We start from the raw sequence: 13,090 nt of genomic DNA on the forward strand, positions 1-13,090 counted from the left end.
GCCTTTCTCCAATCCTCTTCTTTCCATGCTTCTGTAATTTTTTATTGTGCACATTTTCCTGACAAACTCCCCAGATAAGCAACATTCCTTACTTTCCAAATCCCACCACAAAACAATTGTAGCCATAAATCAACACTGAAACCACAGTAATAAATAAAGATGCTTCACTAAAAACAATATAGCTTCATCAACACAAACTGTTTTTGAAAGGTCACTTACAATCCTAGATTAAAAACAAAAATGTTCTCCAAGTCTTTATTATATTATAAATAGCAAGCTTTGTTCAGTGAGACTGGTTAAGATTCATATTAGCAAAATTAATGTATAGGCATCAAATGACTCCATGAGACTTGCCATATTAAAAATGTGTTACTAATGGAAATTAACAATGTATCATGTGCCACAAACTTAAAATTATTTCTATGCGCATCCGTCTGGAGAAAAATGGCTTTGCAAAAAATTAGCAACGAGACAGTTTAGCATGACACCATTACATAGGTCTACCACGTCCCCTTCCCATGGGGCCTCCTGGCGCAGGTCCATCATACGAGGAACGCGGTGACTTGATCGTTTCATCAACTGAGAGAATAAGACAAGCTGCTTCTGATGCTGCAGTTAAGGCATTGATTTTCACTAGTGCTGGCTCCCAAACACAGGCTGTAAAATTATCAGCAATATCCTCATTCAAGACATCAACACCATACCATTTCCCATCAGCTGTTGGAAAAAAAGAAAAGAAAAAGATATTACATAAAACTGTGAATTTTTTTACATTAATTAACAACCTATCATTTTATTTCAAATGAGTCTCTCCCTGTAGGGTATGTGAAAAAAACTTGCCCTTTGAAAAAATATGTTTAATACATACATCTTTTACTTCACCCAAACCTTGATTCCCTGTTTTTACCCAAAACAATTATGGATTATGGACTTAAAAAGAGCAAAGCTATAATTAATGATGGTCAAGGACTTTCACCAACCACTTCAAATCACTTTAAAGCCTCAATTATTCAGTCTAGGTGTTCCAATCAGATGGGTAGGAGGAGGGTACTACTATATTTTTTATCATCATCATTATTATTACTGGAAAAAGAAACATGATATTGTTATAATACAATAGTTTCATACGTACATACTTACCTGGCAGATATATGCATAGCTAAGACTCCGTCGTCCCCGGCAGAAATTCAAATTTTGCGCCACTCGCTACAGGTAGGTCAGGTGATCTACCGGCCTGCCCTGGGTGGCAGGACTAGGAACCATTCCCGTTTTCTATCATATTTTTTCTCTTCCACCTGTCTCCTTGCGGGGAGGCTGGGTGGGCCCTAATCATTTATATCTGCCAGGTAAGTATGTATGAAACTTTATTGTATTATAACAATATCATTTTCATACAATCAACGTACCTGTCAGATATATACATAGCTGATTGGCACCCTTCAGTGGAGGGTAAGAGACAGCTACTTCTGGAATAGACAGGTAAACAACATATGTTGTAGGTATAAAAAAAAAACCTTGGTTCCTACCTGATAGGTGGTAGACTGTGGCTGTAGCCCAGGAGTCTGCATCACCTCAAGAAACTTCAGCGAGATATGTGATCTATGGCCAAGAGTTCTTGTGGGTCTGCCGAAGGGGTCTTATCCACTTACTCGGCAGAGCCTGAAAGGACTTTGTCAATGGGTGCTGATCCACTTACATGACAACACACCTTATGAAGGAGCACACAACCAATCCCGACCACCTGATCCTAACCACCATGTTAGTATTAAAAATTGCTCCGAGTTATCCCCTTACTGAACGAAAATGACTGGCCGCCTGTGCGGCACCTGCACCTGCTCAGCAGAAAGTCTAGAACATATCTAATAGACTTATGCATCATTTAAAGGATTGGTGTTAGCTCCTGTACCCAGGATTGTGCCCGCAGACACGAAAGGACCTAAAGAAAAACATTTTTCGTAGGTCACACGAACGTCCTTTAAATAGTGAGAAGTAAACACTGAATTACACCTCCAATATGTCGCTTCCAAGATATTCTTTAGCGACATATTTCTCTGAAAAGAGAGAGACGTAGCTACTGCTCTCACCTCATGAGCTCTCACTCTCAGGAGTTTCAAAGAGTCATCCGTGCAAGCCTTATGAGCGTCGGTAATGACGTTCCTGACAAAAAAGGCTAAAGCTTTCTTGGACATAGGTCTTGATGGATCCTTCACCGAGCACCAGAGACCTTGTCTAGAACCTTCCAACTGTTTCTTTCTCTGCATGTAAAACTTTAGAGCCCTTACTGGACAAAGAGACCTCTCAGTTTCCCTGCCGACGAGACCCGATAAGCCTTTAACTTCGAAGTTTCTCGGCCAGGGATTCGAAGGATTTTCATTCTTTGCCAAAAATAAATCTTTGAATGAACAGATGGCTGAATCTAGTTTGAATCCCACTTAATCACTAAGGGCGTGCAGTTCACTAACTCTCTTAGCCGTCGCCAGTGACAAAAGAAACAAACATTTTCTCGTTAGGTCACGAAACGAGGCCAAATGCAGAGGTTCAAATCTTGCCGAGGACAAGAACTTCAGGACCACGTCGAGATTCCAGTTAGGGGGAGATGTAATCTTAGACTTAATGGTCTCAAAAGATCGAATCAGATCGTTTAGATCTCTATTATTTGCCAGATCTAGGCCTCTATTTCTAAAGACGGCCGAAAGCATACTCCTATAGCCCTTTATAGTGGCTACGGAGAGACGAGATTCCTCTCTCAAATATAACAGAAAATCAGCGATTTCTGTTACAGAGGTACTGGAGGAGGACAACTTCTTTGACTTGCACCACCTTCTAAATACTTCCCACTTCGACTGGTAAACTCGGATAGTGGAAGTTCTCCGGGCTCTAGCGATCGAGCTTGCCGCCTTGCGAGAAAAGCCTCTCGCTCTGACAAGTCTTTTGATAGTCGAAAGGCAGTCAGAGCGAGAGCGGGGAGGTTTTGATGAAACCTCTCGAAGTGTGGTTGTCTGAGAAGATCCATCCTTTGTGGGAGGGATCTGGGGAAGTCTACCATCCACTCCAGCACCTCCGTGAACCACTCTTGAGCTGGCCAAAAGGGGGCTATCAGGGTCATTTTCGTCCCCTTTGATGTCACAAACTTCCTGAGCACTTGCTCCAGAATCTTGAATGGGGGAAATGCGTAAACGTCTACATGAGACCAATCTAGAAGGAAGGCGTCTACTGTTAGAGCTCTGGGGTCTTCTACTACTGAGCAAAAGACTTCGTCTTTTTGAGAGGAACGTGGCAAAGAGATCGACATGAGGAGTCCCCCAAAGAGACCAGAGACTCCGACAAACTTCTGAGTGGAGGGTCCATTCGGTGTGAAGGACCTGGTTCCTCCTGCTCAGCCTGTCTGCTCTCACGTTCCTTACTCCTTGAACAAACCTCGTCAAAAGGGAGATGTTCCTCTGGGATGTCCACAAAAGAAGGTCTCTTGCGAGCTCGTATAGGGCATACGAGTGTGTCCCTCCTTGCTTTCGAATGTAGGCAAGGGCGGTTGTGTTGTCCGCATTCACTTGGACTATCTTGTTCCTCACTAAAGGCTTGAAGCTCTTTAGGGCCAGATGTACGGGAAACAGCTCTTTGCAGTTTATGTGCCAGGACACTTGAAGAGCATTCCAGGTGCCTGACACCTCTCTCTTTCCCAAGGTTGCTCCCCAACCTTTTTCCGACGCGTCGGAAAACAATACAAGGTTCGGGTTCTGAGTCTCTAGGGAAGTACCCTTGTTTTCCTTCAGTGGGGGCAACCACCATTCTAAGTGGCGTTTCATCCAAACTGGAATGGGAAAACTGTCCGAAAGAAGTCCTGTCTTCATGTTCCACGATCTTCTGAGGAAGAACTGAAGAGGACGGAGATGAAGTCTTCCTAGAGGAAAGAACTGTTCGAGCGAGGAAAGGGTCCCTAATAGGCTCAACCATTCCCTCGCCGAAGTACGTTCTTTCCCTAAGAAGAGAGAGACTTTCTCTAAGCCTCTCGTTAGTCTCTCTTGAGAAGGAAATACTCGAAAACCCCGAGAATCCATCCGAATCCCCAGATAGACCAAGTTCTGGCTGGGGATCAGATGGGACTTCTCGAGGTTCACGAGCAATCCTAAGGTCTTTATCAGGTTTAGTGTCAAAGCAAGGTCCTCCAAACACTGTCTCTCTCACTTTGCTCTGATGAGCCAGTCGTCCAGGTACAGAGAGATACTGATACCTTTCAGGTGAAGCCATCTCGCCACATTTTTCATCAGGCTCGTGAAGACCTGAGGAGCCGTGGAGAGGTCGAAACACAAGGCTCTGAATTGGAAGATCCTTCCCCCCGTCATGAAACGGAGGTACTTCTTCGACGAAGGATGAATCGGGACGTGAAAATAGGCATCTTGGAGATCCAGAGACACCATCCAATCTCCTTGGCGAAGAGCCGCAAGGACTGATGCAGAAGTCTCCATGGAGAACTTCTGTTTCTGAACAAACTTGTTCAGAGCGCTGACATCTAGAACTGGTCTCCAGCCCCCCGAGGCTTTCGCAACCAAGAAAAGGCGATTTTAAAACCCTGGGGAGCTTTGATCCAGCACTAGCTCTATTGCTCTCTTGTCCCACATTTGATCCACCATTCGTTGAAGAGTATCTTTCAACACAGGGTCCTTGTAATTAGCGGACAATTCCCTCGGAGTTGACGTCAGGGGAGGATTGTCCAGGAAAGGAATGAGGTATCCTTTCCGTAGAACAGACATTGACCAAGCGTCTGTATCGATGAGAGTCCAGGCTTCCGCAAACCCCCGGAGCCTGGCACCTACTGGTGTTTGGAGGAACGCAGCTTCACTTTCCCCTTTTAAAGGGACGGAAAGAAGCTCTACCTCTCTTCTCAGTCGCTTTCCTTTTAGAGGGAGCTCTAGAGGGAGGACCTCCTCGAAAGGGCTGCAGAGGCGTATTAACACCTTTCTTCTCTCCCACCGTCACTGGTCTCTTTTTCCTAGACGATTGAAGGAGAAGATCCTGTGTCGCTTTCTCCGTCAGCGAACGGGAAATGTCCCTCACCAACTGCGAAGGGAACAGAAAGTTAGACCTGGGAGCGAATAACAATGCTGCCCTTTGCGAATGAGAAACTGCTTTCGTCAGAAAAGCGCTAAAAACAGATTTCTTCAAGAGACCGGCTCCAAATAAAGAAGAGACTTCCCCTGAGCCGTCCTGTACCGCCTTGTCAATGCACGACAAGATCGAAAGGAGTACGTCAGGATCGAGTCCTTCCGAGGCATGGGCCTTCTTGGCCATCACCCCAAGGAAGACTTCCAAAATATGAAAGAGTCCCTTGAGGAGATGATCCAACTCCGAAAGACCCCAAGTAATTCTTGCATTATGAAGGCTATGTCTCCTGGATGCGTCTACCAGACTGGAAAAGTCAGCTTCAGCCGAAGCTGGGAGAGTGAGTCCCATATTCTCCCCAGTCTGGTATCAAATACCTCTCTTGCCCGTAAGTCTAGCGGGAGGCATGCAGAACACCGTTCTAACTAACTCCTTTTTGGTTAGCATCCAGCTATCCAGAGACTGAAGAGCTCTCTTCATAGAAATCGTCGGCCTCATCTTCAGAAAAGCCGACGACTTTGGCGTCTTGGAGCATGAAAAAAGTGAGCGAGGAGAAGGAGGAGCGGCAGGGGTCAAGGCATCTCCGTATTCCTGAAGAAGGAGAGCTGTCAAAACTTTATAGTTAGACAGCCCTTCTCTGCCGTGAGTCTCGTCTTCCGAGTCCTCTTCCAAGAAAGGATCAGAAGGAGAATTCAATTTCAGATCTGGGTCTTCCTGCCCAATTTCTCTCTCTGCGGGAGACAAACTCCTAATAGGAGAGGGGCTAAGAGCGTGTACGGAGCCCTTATGAATAAAAGCAGACGTCTCGCGCCTGTAAGATTCCTCGTGCTTGGTTGGCGCCTTGCGCCTGGCTGGCGCCTCGCGCTTGGCTGACGCTTCGCGCCTGGTTGGCTCCTCGCTCCTGGCTGGCGCCTCGCGCTTCTCTGGCGCTATATCGTTGTTTGGATGACGCTTTTCTGGCACCTCGCGCCTGGCTGAATCCTCACGCCTGGCTGCATTCTCGCGCTTGGCTGACGCTGCTGGCTTGGCAGACGTATCATGTCTGGCTAAATCCTCGCGCCTGTAAAGTTGCTTGCGCTTATCTGGCGCTTCAATCCTATAAGACGATTCTCGTCTGGTAGAAAACTCGCGCTTGGCTGGCGCCTCGCGCTTGTCTGGCGCTTCATATTCGGCGTATGACTCCCTATCGGAAGACATCTCACGCCTATAATACACCTCACGTCCCACAGGAGCCTCACTCCTGGCGGGAGAAGGAAGACGAGACTTCTTGACAGGAAGCCTCACGTCTTTTCTACGAGGAGGATCTTTCGAAAGGACTCCTACCAAGGCGGATAACTGTTCTTGTACAGCCAAAATTATCCTCTTGGAAGCTTCTCCTGCGTCTTCTTCAACGGGAGAGGGAGACCTCGAAGGAGTTTTGTCAAAGCCAAGGGACGTCAAAACCCTCTTAGCCTTCTTGATCGAGGGAGGCGCTTCTTCAGAAAAACGTTCGGGGCTTGAATCCAACACAGGCCGAATCTGAATGTAAAGCAAGTGAGGGCCCTGATACAGAATTAGAATCAAATGCATAGTTTCATGAAGAGTTAGAATCATTAAAAGGCTCAATAGATGCAGCCCTTCTGACTCTATCCCTCTCTAACTTCTTCAAGTAAGAAGTTAGAGTCTTCCATTCCTCAACATTCAACCTCTCCCATTCATGACAGGTGTTAGAAATAGAACAGTCAAAACCTCTACATTTGCGGCATACAGTGTGAGGATCAACCGAAGCCTTCGGTATCCTCACCTTGCAGCCTACATTCACACACACTCTCACACAACCACTTGAATCAGACATTCTTGAAGAAAAATCAAAAGCAAGTCCAAATCCAGTCCACGGTAGCAAATGCCAAAACAACGATCCAGGTACGTCACCAAAAAGTCCAAAAAAGATGATCAATTGTCTTGAAAAGCAAATTCCAGTCAGGAGGTAGTAGCAACGATGTTGATGCCACCGGCGACAGAAAAAATATGATAGAAAACGGGAATGGTTCCTAGTACTGCCACCCAGGGCAGGCCGGTAGATCACCTGACCTACCTGTAGCGAGTGGCGCGAAATTTGAATTTCTGTCGGGGACGACGGAGTCTTAGCTATGTATATATCTGACAGGTAAGTTGATTGTATGAAACCACAAAATTATTAAGTATAACTTGTTTACTTGTAAGTATTTATGTAGAATTTTACTTAACACTCGAGTACTTTCAGCCCCTATCTGTGGCCCTTTCTCAAGAGACGTGTAGGTTATCAGACTGGGTTAAGGCCCAGCAGTCTTCTGGAATTTCTTGTTGAGCTGTCATTTATGTGATGATTATTATTAATAGGGCTTAGTTTATCCAGACCCTTGTCGTTCTGATATCCTGAGTTGATGGTCAGTGAGATTAACCCTTGTGGTAAGTGAGTGGTCACCATCAGTCTGTTGGGCAGAAAACCTAATCTCCAGGTCAGAAAGGTCGATGTTAGCTTCTTTTAATATCAAAGCTCGGCTTATAAGATCTGAGGTGAAACCTTTTGTTTCTTTTTATCACTTTAATCTCTGATGAGTGCTCCTTCCACTAGCTTCCTATGACTGATCTTATTGCTATTGTATAATATACCGTATATACTCGCATAGTATGCGTCTTTTAAAGACATAATTTTGGAGCTAATTTTAAGGGGGTGGCATCATACATGAGATATAAAATTAATGTATGTAATATTCACATACTAGTATCGTTTGATAAAATACAAACATAACAATTTGTCAAAAATTGTATTTTTCCTAACTATACAAACCTGAGATCCTTTAACAATAGGAATGTAACTTGCGGCAGCTGGAACCGGTCATAAGCTTTGAACAAGGGAGTTCAGTAGTTAACTGCTTGTCTGATAGTCAGCACACCGCGCCACTGGGAGGTGAAGAATCACTTTGCTTTAGGCCCAGGAAAAACAGAGTGAGGGGTGGCATGAGGTGGGACTATGTATAAAGGACCTACGGTTTGTATAGTTAGGAAAAATACAATTTTCGACAAATTGTTATTTGTTCCGATACGCAATACAAACTATCGGTCCTTTAACAATAGGACGACTCGCTTCTTGGTGGGTGGAATCTGAGTCAATGAACAGACTGGTGTTCGTCCAATCTTGGTTCCCTCCCTGGTCGTAAGAGCAGAGGGAGGGATCCTAGCCTCTGCCCAATGAACGGGGTATGTACCGCAGGATCAATGGTCAGACCTCTGGACCCAAGTAATAAGAGGGAGGCCAGCGTACCTCTTAAAACTAGCAAGCAAGAACTTGTTCCTATTGCAAGAGGCAATATGAAGTCATGGGTTTCTCTCTTGTTGGCTTCCACTCACCCCCCCCCAACAGGGGGAAGTGGTGGATAATCACTCCTATCCCTAATGAAAGGGATAGGATGGAGCTCGGTCGAGTAGCTTACCTGCATCGGTCTCCTGTTCCAGCGTAGTGACGATCGTGTCCCTCTGCCCACAGGTAGAGGGGGAGAAAAAGATGAGGAAGAGAAGCCAGTCACACTCTCATTCACTCATCCATTCATGCAGTCACACAAGGATGCGATGCTGTTCTGTCCGTTCGGGTGCTGGGTAAGCTACACAACCTGTTGACCAGCCACCACGGGTCCCAAGGAAAAAGTGTCCAAGGACCTGTGGGCTATATCCCAAAGGTAGAAGGAGGTGAAAGTGGTCTGGTTGGTCCAGACCCCCCCCCCCCCCCCCCCTTAAGGACCTGCGCCACAGAGTGGTTCTTGCGGACCGCAAGGGAAGGACCAATGCCTCTGAATTCGTGGGCTCTCGGACGAAGGGTACGGATGCCGTCGCTACCATCAGCTTCGTACGCCCTCCTGATCACCTCACGCAGCCAGAAAGAGTGTTCTTGGATACTTCTTTCTTGGTCACCCCAGTGCTAACGAAGAGGCGTCGACACTCAGGCCTGAGGTGCCGAGTTCTCTTCAGATAGTGCTGTAGCGCCCTCACAGGACAAAGCAGCATCTCATCCGCATCGTTGTCGGTGAAGTCCAATAGGGAAGGGATTAAGAATGACTTGAAGAGGTCGTCAGGGACCGAAGGATTCTGAGTTTTCGCTATCAGTAAGAAATCAAGCGTCACAGATCCCCATCCCCTGGTTTGCTTGACGTCGAAGGAAAGACCATGAAGTTCCCCTACTCTCTTCGCCGATGCCAGGGCCAGCAAGAAGAGGGTCTTGAGGGTCAGATCCCTGTCTGATGACTCGGAGTGGCTCGAAGGGACTTCGAGTCAGACTCCTAAGGACGAGAGTCACATCCCACCCCGGGGGCCTGAGTTCCCTGGGTGGGCAAGACCTCTCGAAGCTCCTCATAAGCAGGGAGATCTCGAACGAGTTCGAGATATCCACTCCCCTCAGTTTCTCGAAGCTCCTCATAAGCAGGGAGATCTCGAGCGAGTTCGAGATATCCACTCCCCTCAGTTTCAGGACTAGGGCCAAGGCGGCCCTGTATCCTTTGACTGTGGGGACAGAGAGGAGCTTGTCTCGGTGAAGAAAAATGAGGAAATACGCTACCCACAGAAGACTGTCCACTTTCCCTGGTACACAGCTGCAGAGGACTGTCTGATATACCCAGCCATCTCTGTTGCTACTCGGCGAAAAGAGCCTCTCGCTCGCAAGATGGTGGATAACAGCCAGCCATGAAGACGAAGGGACTGGATTGACTGGTGGTACCGTTCCATATGTGGTTGGTAGAGAAGGTTGTGCCAAGGGGGAATCTTGGTGCTTCCGCAAGCAGAGCCAGCAGGTCCGGATACCAAATGGCTTGAGGCCATTTGGAAGCCACCAGGATCATCTGGAGATTTGGGGTGACCAAAGCTCTGCTGATCACCTTGCAAATCAGACAGAACGGGGGATAGGCATAGACGAAGAGGTTGTCCCACGGGTGTTGAAGAGCGTCCTCTGCAGCTGCCCATGGGTCCGGCACAGCCGTGTAGAAAACCTGAAGTTTCCTGTTGTGCCGGGTGGCGAACAGATCTACGACTGAACGCCCCTACAGGTTGAAGAGCCTTTCCGCCACGTCTGGGTATAGGGACCATTCGGTCCCTATCAACTGATCCTGACGGCTGAGCTTGTCTGCTACTACATTTCTCTTGCCTGGAATGTAGCGAGCTGACAGCTCTACTGAGTGAGCCACGGCCCACTCGTGCACCTGCAACGCAACTGGTGCAACGGGAGGGACACTAGGCCCCCCTGTATGTTGATGTGAAGGTGCTTGTCGTGATGATCCCACACGCCTGCAGTCAGCAACTCCTCTAGGTGTGCGCCCCATCCCTTGGTTGACGCGTCTGAAAACAGCAACATCTCTGGAGAGGGAGTGCGGAGAGGCACTCCTCTTACGAGGTTCCTGTCGTCCAGCCACCAGGCTAGGTCCTGCCTCACCTCCTCCATGAGGGACACGGGAAGTATGGTGGGTCTCTTGCCTGTGACCAACTCTCCTTTAGTCTCCACTGGAGAGAAATGCAGGTGAAGACGCCCGTGAGGGACTAACTTCTCGAGTGACGACAGGTGGCCGATCACGACCTGCCACTGCTGAGCTGGCTGTTCCTGCCGAGACAGGAACTGGTTGGCGGCCTCCCTGAATCTGCTGATCAGCGAGTCTGCGGAGAAGACTCGCCCTGCTACCCTATCGATCAGCATACCCAGGTACTTCATCCTCTACTTGGGCTCGAGATCTGACTTCTCGAAGTTTACCACGATCCCCAAATTGCGGCAGAACTCGAGGAGTCGATCCCTGTCCCGTAGCAACTGCGGCGAGGACGTATCCCTGACGAGTGGGCCCAAGCGGACACCAGAGTGAACACTCGCGTGAACACCTGTGGGGCGGTTGAGAGACCAAAGCAAAGTGCCCTGAATTGGTACACAGTCCTGTTGAGGATAAAGCTGAGGTACTTCCTGGAGGATTGATGAACGTGTATTTGGAAATACACATCCTTCAAGTCCATCGAAAGCATGAAGTCGTTCCCCCTGATGGAGTCGAGCACAGAGCGTGCTGTCTCCATCGTGAACCGAGACTGGCAAACAAATCGGTTTAGGGGAGAGAGATCTATCATAGAGCGCCAGCCCCCTGAAAACTTCTCCACCAGGAAAAGACGGCTGTAGAAGCCCGGTGACTGATCCCTGACGATCTCCACAGCTCCTTTGCTCAGCATGGCTTGGACTTCCTGCCGAAGTGCTACGTCCTTGGATGATCTGGAAACGTAAGTCTGAAGATGGACCGGGTTGGAGGTGAGGGGTGTCTGAGACTCGAAGGGTAGTAGATACCCCTCCCGAAGAATGTCTACTATCAAGGTTCCGCTCCTTAGCGCTGCCATGTTGCCCAATGGATCGCTAGGCAATCCCCCCACCTTCCGGCAGCAGGTGAGGGGGAAAGGCGTCCCTAGCGTTTCCCACCTCTCTTCGACTTCTTCCCAGCTCTCCCTCGTGAGAAGGAGGGCTGGGAGGAGTGTCCACCTGGCCCAGCACCGAGTCAGCCAGAGCAGATCGCAGCAGACCCACTGTCGTCCTGGGTTCCTTCTTAGGACCCCAGAACGACTTGAGCCGGGACGTAGGCTCAGAAGGTGGGAGCGGCAATCCTTCCCCGAGGTCGTTGTGCTGACAAATCAGTGCAATAACCTCCGAAAACGACCTCTGGATCTCGAGAGTGACTGCGTCATGTGGAGTCGGACCGTCAAGTCCCTCCAGCAAGAGCGCCTGCCGTGACCTTCCTTTTTCAGGAGGAGGAACCGCAACAGACCCCTCCTGGTCTCCTCCAGCCACTTGCGCATACGATCCACAGGATCACTCCGGTTCCCCTCGCTCTTCCCGGTGTAACCCAAGGAAGTTGAAGGGATCGGAGAAGAAAACCTGACGCTCCCCCCTCGCCCACCAGCAGAACCGGTGTGCTTGGGGGGCTGCAGGCGATCGCCAACCCATGGTGGCGATCGAGCTGCAGGCCTGGTCGCGCGGCTCTCTGGGGGAAAGCGGCTGGACAGGAACAGCGGCTCCGGTTTGAGCGTCAGAGGAGCTGCTGCTGGTCCCCCTACCCGCCCGGTCCCAATGGGAGCGGCGGTCAGGGGACCGGCAGAGTCTGCTGTCGCGGTGGGAGCGGGGCATGTCCTCGTGGCGCGTTGTGCCGCTGGAACCAACCAAAGCCGGTTCCGGCGACCAAGGGGACCTCTTCCTTGCCTCAGCCCGCGGCCGGTCTGGGACCGTCGCATCAACCCTGGGTATCAGTGGATTGCTACGAGAGCGATCGCTGGTCTGGCGGGAGTCACCTGAGCGACTCTCACCAGTCTTCCGCTCCGTGCCTCGGTCCTGGCGCCGAGCGAACTCGGAAGCCTGAGCCTTGGCTGCACGGTCACCCGCAGGCGACCGCACACCCAATACCTCTCGCGAATGAGAGGCCGAGACGGAACCTGATGTAGCAGCAGAGCCCCTAGTACCAGGTGAGGAAGTACCGGTGTTAGCTGGTACCCCTCTGGTCCCTGTCTTCTTCTTCCTTGCGGAAGGAGAGACGGGCCCCGCTCCCGAAGGAGCGGGAGGACCAGCGGAAGAACCCCCCGTCACACCGGAGTGAGACGGGCCCTTAGAAGTTCCTGAAGGAGACTTCTTAGGGAAGGAGGAAGCGGCCTTCTTCTTCCTCGGCTGTGAAGCCTTGGAAGTTGAAGGGGAAGAGGCGGCAGCAGACGACAATGACGACACCTTCCTCCTCTTCCTCTTCTTCGTCAGCTTCCTCAGGACAGTCGTCAGGTCCTCCATCCAGGACGGAGCTGGGGCAGTTGCTGAAGCAACACGGCCTGGCTGCACCTGTCCGGAAGGACCTGTGACTGGAGCAGCAACACCACCACGGGCAGGAACGACGTTGGCAGGGGATGGTCCAGGTACGGCAGGAGGCGGGGCAGCGGCTAGCGACATCCTGGGTACTGGCAGCAGGTCCAGGGGCGAGCTCTTGGGGCACCG

At 49.7% G+C, this 13,090-nt stretch overlaps 1 protein-coding gene across 1 annotated transcript in view; it reads right to left on the bottom strand.

Moving 5' to 3' along the window:
• Positions 1–241: 241 nt before the first annotated feature.
• The window catches only part of LOC135197867 (T-complex protein 1 subunit eta-like), a gene marked incomplete at its 5' end in the record, with an annotated part of 56,697 nt that continues 43,848 nt past the window's right edge, over positions 242–13,090 (bottom strand). The window contains 1 exon segment of the mRNA XM_064225059.1: positions 242–717. Coding sequence (XP_064081129.1) covers positions 491–717 — 227 coding nt within the window.

This window comes from Macrobrachium nipponense, chromosome 21, assembly GCF_015104395.2.
Source record: "Macrobrachium nipponense isolate FS-2020 chromosome 21, ASM1510439v2, whole genome shotgun sequence".
In the NCBI taxonomy this organism is placed as follows: Eukaryota; Metazoa; Arthropoda; class Malacostraca; order Decapoda; family Palaemonidae; genus Macrobrachium; species Macrobrachium nipponense.